This window comes from Solanum pennellii, chromosome 2 (assembly GCF_001406875.1).
Source record: "Solanum pennellii chromosome 2, SPENNV200".
Taxonomy (NCBI): domain Eukaryota; kingdom Viridiplantae; phylum Streptophyta; class Magnoliopsida; order Solanales; family Solanaceae; genus Solanum; species Solanum pennellii.
Window position 1 is genome coordinate 49,159,903 of NC_028638.1, and position 8,350 is coordinate 49,168,252.

An 8,350-nucleotide genomic window follows, 5' to 3' on the forward strand; every position below is an offset into this window, starting at 1 on the left:
GAAGTCATATAAAGTAACTTGCTCTTAAGCCAACGATACATAGTGATGAATGATGATCAGGAAAATCTAATTTTTCTTGACAATTACATTGTTAAGTGTCCCACGTCAGTTGAGGGAAGAGTTGTGTGTCGTGTTTTGGATGTTCCTCATCTCATGAGCTAGCTAGCTAGCTTCTAGGATGAGCAGGACCAGGCTCTAAGGTAAGGCAAGTGAAGTCCTTGCCTTAGGCACCAAATATAATTAGGCCCCAAACTATATTATTATATATAACATATGATTTGCGTAGTTATTAATAAAAAAAAGATATCAAATTTTAACATTTTCACTTATTTGGTGAAGATTGTATAGTCGAATGAGTAACATCATAAATCTTCTGTGTAAAAATAATTGTAATCTCTCTTGTTGAAGGGATAAGAGCTTAGCTTACTTCCGAGATACAAGAGTAGCGGCCTTCTGTTCCCCGGTTAGATTGGAGTCATAAAATTTTAGTAGTAGTGAATTCTTTGTTTTGCTAACGAATATCAATTGAATAAGTAAACAGACATGTCATCCTTACTTAAATAAATCGTTTCTGTGATTTCCAGATTCAGATGATAAGTTAGCTCAAACCCTCAGATGAATGCTTGATGAAGATCAGAAAGGGAAATATTGTTTTCATTTTTAATATTAGGCCAAGAGGTCATGGCTATAAATTCCACTCTGCATCCATCGGTGACTTCAGATACACTCATTTCTCCAATCTTTAATTAAGTGTACCTGCTTAATTTGCAGCCACTAATGTTTAATTGTTAACAGCAAATGGACAGTTGAATATGAAGATAGGCTCTGCTATTACTCTGTGATCCATTACTAGTGTAATTATAATATGGATGAAAACGCGAACTATTCATGTATTGTTGAAGGCTGGTAAGCTGAGGCAATAGAGAGGTTCCCCTAGACATATCAAAGAGGTTAACTATTGATTAAAGGTTGAGCTTTCTTATCTCCTGTACTCTATCAATCTATCTATTTGGATCTTGATTTTTCATCTCCCCATAACTTCAAATTACTACTAGCAAACAAGGTAGACTGATGTAGTCCACATATACCATGTGCTGATTTGGACTATGCCCAAAATGACTTGTCAATCAATTTAGGATTTGGCTTCCTCAATTACTCTTTAATATTTTGACAGTTGTCATACAAATAATCTAATGACTCTGATTTGTTTGATTAACTAAGAATTTTACCATAGTTAATATTTCTCTCACTTCTTTTTGTGCTTAGAATCCTTTTTTTCTGTCTTAGTTTATTTTTTCAAATTCTTGTTTTTGCAGCAAATCAACAATAGATTTTTGGATTTTATTTATATTGTTGATATTTGAAACTTTAAATTCATTTTATTTTTAATCATGAATAATTTTTCAATTTATGTCTCTCTCACAAAGTTTAATTGAAATGTCACCGGTGATGAAAAGAAAAATTTATGAATAAGTATTTTCCTACCCATTTCTTGTGTCATTTTCAAATCCTTTAGTTGGATTTTTTCATAAACTCTTAATTGAAAATATTGATGTACGAAGAAGACGACATGGCAGAGTTTTGTGAATCACCATTGTGATCGAATCAAGCTTCAAAGAAATAGTCTCATGATGGGTTAGATTTTTTAAATTTTATGACTCAAGTTCATCCTTTGAATTTTATTTTTTTTTATCATGGTGTAAAAATAATGAAAAGAAAAAATGATTTATGGTTAACCAAGCAAATTCTTTGATGATTGAGAAAAAAATTTGTTGCAAAATTAAGTGGGAAAGGAAGAGACAGAGAGACGAGAGAGAAAGAGAAACAGTGAGTAATAACCATGATTAATGATATTTCACCATGGTTTAAAGACCGCTTTATTTAGATAAATATGGACCATTAGATTTTAAAATTAATAAATATCATAAAATTAAATATGCAGAGACCCAACTAAGAGATATTAGTGTAATAAATATCTATCCACTCCAACTACCCTCTATTTAAGACTGGATTATCTAGACACATTTTGCCACCCCAAACAGCAAGGTATGTGGAAAAGTCTGCTCACCAAATTGAATAGTTTTAAAGAAAAGTCAGTCTTGAGAGTTGGAAAATGTTGCCAATACTGGATATTAGCATCAAACCAAAGAATGCAAGTAAGAGTAGTTTTAGAAATGTCCATCTTACTTTTCTTGCTATTTATCCCATCGCTTAGCTTAGGACAGAGACTAGAGGGTTGTGAGGATTCTTGGTGCAAGAGTCATGGTCCCATCGTTCATTTTCCGTTCAGACTCAGTCATCAGCCAAAACATTGTGGCTATGATCCTGGCTTTGAACTACACTGTAACAATAAAGATGACACCATCCTTGAGCTTCCACCGTCTGTTCACTTAGTTGTTGAAAAGATTGATTATGTCTCACAGCAAATTCACCTTTATGATCCTGACCAGTGCTTACCAGCCAAGCTACCAAAACTGAATTTGTCACAATTCAATTTGAAAAATGAATACTATCCCATGGTCCTATTAAATTGTTCAGCACCATTAGCAGATAGTGATGATGACTTCGTTCCTTGTCTTAGTTCTTCTGGTTACAAAGTTTATGCTGTTTATGAGACTTATCACCTCAACTTCTTCTTGTCTGAGCCTTGCACAAAAATTCATCACTACCCTTACGCATGGTACACATTTAGGGAGAACAAACTGCAGCTGAATTGGTCTATACCACTCTGTAGGAGCTGTGAGTTCAAAGGAATGGATTGTGGCTTCAAGGATGAAATAAAACAATTGGAAACTCATTGTTTCAATCGAACAGCTATAAACCAAAAAGGTACTACTTGTATGTCTTCATTAATTTTTTCCGTCATTATTAAAAAAGCACTTAACATATATACACTTTCATTTTGTCCATAATAGGTATGAAATCTAAGAAGCCCTTGGTTGCAGGTTAGTATGATTAAGTTCTCACTCCATCAGTTTCCTACTTGATTTTCCTTTATGCTTATGACATGTTATTTATTCAATTTAATTATTGTAGGTGTAGTTTTAGGTACAGCGCTTGTTTGCATTATTGCCTTCTTACTTTATAAGCTATATTTGACAAGTAGAAATGAAAGAGAGAGTCGAGCTAGACTTGAAAAGTTTTTGGAAGACTACAAGGCCATCAGACCAACACGATATACTTATTCTGATATTAAGAAGATAACTGATGATTTTAATGAAAAGTTAGGAGAAGGGAGTTACGGAACTGTATACAAAGGCAGACTTTCCAGTGAAATCTATGTTGCAGTAAAAGTCCTACGCGATTCCAAGGGTAAAGGGGAAGAATTTATCAATGAAATCGGTACAATTGGGAGAATCCACCATGTTAACGTGGTCCGCTTAGTTGGTTTTTGTGCTGATGGATTCAGACGAGCTCTGATCTACGAATACCTACCAAATGATTCACTTGAAAGGTTTATTTTACCAGTGAGCTCAAGTACGGGTAGTGTCTCAGTCATCAGCTGGAACAAGCTTCAACATATTGCTCTGGGTACTGCAAGAGGGATTGAGTATCTTCACCAGGGATGTGATCAGCAAATCCTGCATTTCGATATCAAACCACAAAACATCCTTTTAGACCACAACTTGAACCCCAAAATATGTGATTTTGGCCTAGCCAAACTGTGTTCTAAAGAAAAAAGTGCGGTCACTATGACAGCTGCTAGGGGTACCATTGGTTACATTGCACCAGAAGTGTTATCAAGAAACTTTGGTAAAGTTTCTCACAAGTCTGATATTTATAGCTTTGGGATGCTCTTGTTAGAAATGGTTGGTGGGAGGATAAATTTGGATGCTAAGACGATTAACCATAGCAAAGTGAATTCTTTGGAATGGATATATAGACATTTGGAGAAAGGGGAAGAATTGAAGATTCGGATAGAGGAAGAAGGAGATGCTACAATTGTGAGAAGAATAGCTATTGTTGGACTTTGGTGCATACAGTGGCATCCCGTTGATAGGCCTTCAATAAAAGAAGTTACTCAGATGCTGGAAGGAGATGGGAGCCATCTTAACTTGTCCCCAAATCCTTTTATGGCTACTGATAAGCCTAAGTTAAATGCAAGTCCTCTCAGTGAAGATCTAGACGTGATATTAGAAATTAAATAACACTTAAAAGTCATTTGTATAATGAAAAGGAAATAGTGTAAGAATTGCAAAAGTATTTTGTTTCATAGTAATAAGGAAGCTGAATGATACACATTTAGTCTTATTTCTCGATTTGTATGCATTAGATCCTTACATTGAAACCAAAAGAAATGTCAGTTGTTTTCTCAAGGCTTTTCCCAATACTATCATATATAATGAAATAAACGTCAGTTTTTATAAAGGCGGATTTAGGATTTTATGAGGATGGATGTAGAGTGTTAATGTACATGCTATTAGTTAGTGATAGTGGATGCAAACTTAGTATAAGTACACATCTAAAAGTTACTCGACTAAAATTTGGACTAAATCTGACGATGGAGCTTTGAGAAGCTTTCTGAGTTATTCATAGGCAAGCTCTTATCCCATTAGCAAGTTACATTATTTGTCTGAACACAAGTTAGCACACCATTAGTCTATGTCCACTACATTCGGGCATATTTGGTTAGGAACACAGAATGCTACCTTATATGCTAGATGGAAATTACAGGGAGAAGAAAATTATAGACCCCAATAGATGACTAATAGCTCATTAGATCGGTAAACGCCAATGACTGAAACTGAAAAGTATTCTCAAGGTCTTTTAAGTTTTTTGCGCGTTCCTGAGAAAAGTATTCTCCGCGTTATCATAGGACCTTATAATAAATCTCATTTCCTTTTAAGTGCTAAACAGGGTAGCTAAACGTCAACGTCTTCCTCTTGAGGGCCCTTTCATCAAGTTGCAACTTTCTCATCAAGTTGGCTTGGGGACCCAAAGGAGTAATATTGGTAATGAAACAGCCTCAAGTATGCTCTTATACCTAATAATAAAATAATAGTGAGGTCTCAGCTGTACATGAGTAGTACAGAAATGTCTAAGCATACCTCTCTGCTAAAATATTCAACATTAATCCTCATCTTTCTGCAAACATGCAATGCTTGGAAGAGCAAGCCCGACTACTGTTATCCGGAGACCCCTTCTGCTTGTGGTCATATCCGAGACATCAGCTACCCGTTTCACTTAAACACTGACCCAAAAATTTGTGGAGATGATCCGAAATTTGAATTTAGTTGTGAAGATAACCAAACGGTTATGTCGATCCTCTCCAAGAAGCTGTATGTGCAAGCCATCAACTATAATAATCAGACAATTCACCTGGTAGATCCAGCTTTACAAACACAAGATGATCTATGCTCTTTCAGTCCTCAGCTTCTGTTCTTCGACCAATCCGATACAATCTTCCAATCATACTATAGTTGGCTTAGATCAGCAGAGCCCATTTTCATGTTCAACTGTCCATCTGCTGTTAATAATTCTTCGACATTTCTGGAAATTAGTGGCTGCAAATTAAGCAGACACACTTATTTAAAGATTGGAGAAACGAATGTCTCTGAAGTCAGCGATGGATGCAGAATGGAATTTATAGCCATGACCTCATTGCCTGATATTAAAAATGCAGAGAATAACATTTCCCATTCTGATTTTCGTCGAGCACTCCTCTACGGATTTGAGCTTTTCTTTGTTCGCTCTCCGCGTGATTTTGAAGAAAAGAAGAGTAAGGACAATCTTCAGTTATATATGCTCTGCTTCTTAATAATCATTTCTTTTCCATCCTAACAAATTAGGAAAACAAAGGATATATTCACTCACTACAATTTCATTTTTTCACGTATTTGTAGGTATGCTTCAAATTATTTTTGACGGTGAGGATTCAAGCTTTTCTTTAATTCACTCACTATATATGTTTCTTAATAAGCAATTCTTTTGAATTAGGAAAACAATGGATATATTCACTCACTACAATTTCATTTCTTCATGTCTTTGTAGGTGTGCTTTATTGGATTCGATGTGAGGACTCAAACTTTTCTCTACATAGACTTTTAAATAATTCTCCATTTATCTCTCATTCTAAACTATTTGCCCTTTAATCTAAACCAGGGAGCAGCATACCGCTACTTCAGCGTGTCGCCAGTAAGTTCCTCTATATCCCTAAAGCAAGCTGTATCTTATTTGAATACACACACATTACCATTCGTTGATCATAAATTTGTAGCACACCACCATAATTCCAAACTCCAAATATATTACTCTTAGTAAAGTTATTGATAGTAATCATTTTTTTATTACATATATTCCTTCCCAAACATCATACATATATATTATTACTAGTCTTTGCTCAAGTGCAACGCACGTGTACCCTATTAATTAATATTCTATTTTTTTAAATGACACAAGTATAAAATATATAAATGAGGCATAAAGTAGATTTTTTAGAAAAATACTCATAAACTTAAAACAATGAAGGTGATATGTATACTCCAAATTTTGTGAATTAATTGAAACGTCAAGTAATATTACCCTATTATCAAATATAGATATGAGAACCATATATTTATTCACTGGTCATTTGTATTACATACACTTGTATTATATATATGCATGACTTTTCAATTTTTCAATTTAATTGGTACCATAAAAGTGAGGTTCAACCTTATTATTTTAATTATTACCATAAAAGTGGCATTACTACGATGACTTTCTGAAAGTTAATGTTTCTATGATCCAATACTATGTTGACAGTAATAACTACATTTCTTAAAGGATGAAAAAGTTCATCAAAGAACAAACAAAAATTGAAATCCCAAGGTAAAAAATAGAAAACTATCACATAACGTATAAAATTGAGCAATACCTCGAGAATACATTTCAAAATTACTAAAAATAGTCAAAAAAATAAATATAAATAAACATTCAATGATACAATATATTAACAAAACCACACAAAAATAAAATAATAACTGTGTAAACCTCTTCTAGTCTAGATTGAAACCACAATGAGGCTAAGCATATCAAATACCATAAAACCAATAAAAAACTTGATATTCAAAGAATACATCAAAACCTAATATTAAGAAAGAAGAATCAAAAGCACATAACACTAAAAAGATCACACAAAATTAACAAATTGATTACAGATTCTTAGCACAATTTGATGAAAACAAGATCAAAAACGTAAAGAAAATATATTAAAATACAATAAACAAAATCAAGATTAAATAAAGAAAATAATAAAAAAGAAAAAACATAAAGATTCAATATGAATGAAATTACCTTTAGTGTCTATACTACTTCTTGTATATCTTTTCTCTATTAACAACAAAAGGTGATAAAGAAATAATCACTGACACAGTCCCAAGCCAAAATTAAATTGATTTTTGATAAAGAAGAATTTATATACACATTTATTAAGGAAAATACAACTTTTGGTCTTTCCTCTTCATTGTAACTATTTTCCAAAAGAATTTGAACCATTGTGTTTAGAGGCATGAATTAAATAAAAAAATATTATTTAATATTAAATTAATTATGTATTAATATTTATTTAGTTTAGAAAAAAAATAAGGACTAGTAATTCAACTTTTAAGTTGGAGCTTCCCACTTATAATAATATATGATAAGTGGAAAACACTCAAGTTAAAAATTGAACTACGAAAATATTCTTATAAAGTAATAATATTTGTGGACAAAAATGTAAATACACATTAATTATAATGTTATATTCAACATTATCATTATTATATATTTATGAAAAATATATATAAATAGACATGAATTTCAATATATATATATTGAAATTCATGTCTATTTATATATATTTTTCATAAATATATAATAATGATAATGTTGAATATAACATTATAATTAATGTGTATTTACATTTTTGTCCACAAATATTATTACTTTATAAGAATATTTTCGTAGTTCAATTTTTAACTTGAGTGTTTTCCACTTATCATATATTATTATAAGTGGGAAGCTCCAACTTAAAAGTTGAATTACTAGTCCTTATTTTTTTTCTAAACTAAATAAATATTAATACATAATTAATTTAATATTAAATAATATTTTTTTATTTAATTCATGCCTCTAAACACAATGGTTCAAATTCTTTTGGAAAATAGTTACAATGAAGAGGAAAGACCAAAAGTTGTATTTTCCTTAATAAATGTGTATATAAATTCTTCTTTATCAAAAATCAATTTAATTTTGGCTTGGGACTGTGTCAGTGATTATTTCTTTATCACCTTTTGTTGTTAATAGAGAAAAGATATACAAGAAGTAGTATAGACACTAAAGGTAATTTCATTCATATTGAATCTTTATGTTTTTTCTTTTTTATTATTTT

The 8,350-nt window shown here is 32.0% G+C and overlaps 2 protein-coding genes across 3 annotated transcripts in view; both read left to right on the top strand.

Annotated features, from left to right (window-relative positions):
- Positions 1-2,009: 2,009 nt before the first annotated feature.
- Positions 2,010-4,316, top strand: LOC114073837 (rust resistance kinase Lr10-like). Its single transcript, XM_015210233.2, has 3 exons — positions 2,010-2,829; positions 2,916-2,945; positions 3,037-4,316. The coding sequence occupies exons 1-3, from the start codon at positions 2,049-2,051 to the stop codon at positions 4,146-4,148; spliced, it is 1,923 nt and encodes a 640-aa protein (XP_015065719.1). The 5' UTR covers positions 2,010-2,048; the 3' UTR covers positions 4,149-4,316.
- A 184-nt stretch (positions 4,317-4,500) lies between these two features.
- LOC107010957 (rust resistance kinase Lr10-like) overlaps positions 4,501-8,350 on the top strand; it is a 7,896-nt gene continuing 4,046 nt past the window's right edge. Inside the window, exons 1-4 of one of the 2 annotated variants that reach the window (XM_027914556.1) lie at positions 4,501-5,719; positions 5,844-5,867; positions 5,938-6,012; positions 6,103-6,135. In XM_027914556.1, the coding sequence (XP_027770357.1) occupies positions 5,020-5,719; positions 5,844-5,867; positions 5,938-6,012; positions 6,103-6,135 (832 nt within the window). In that variant the 5' untranslated portion in view covers positions 4,501-5,019. The remainder of the gene's footprint in view (positions 5,720-5,843; positions 5,868-5,937; positions 6,013-6,102; positions 6,136-8,350) is intronic. The other variant, XM_015210234.2, reaches the window with a different exon arrangement.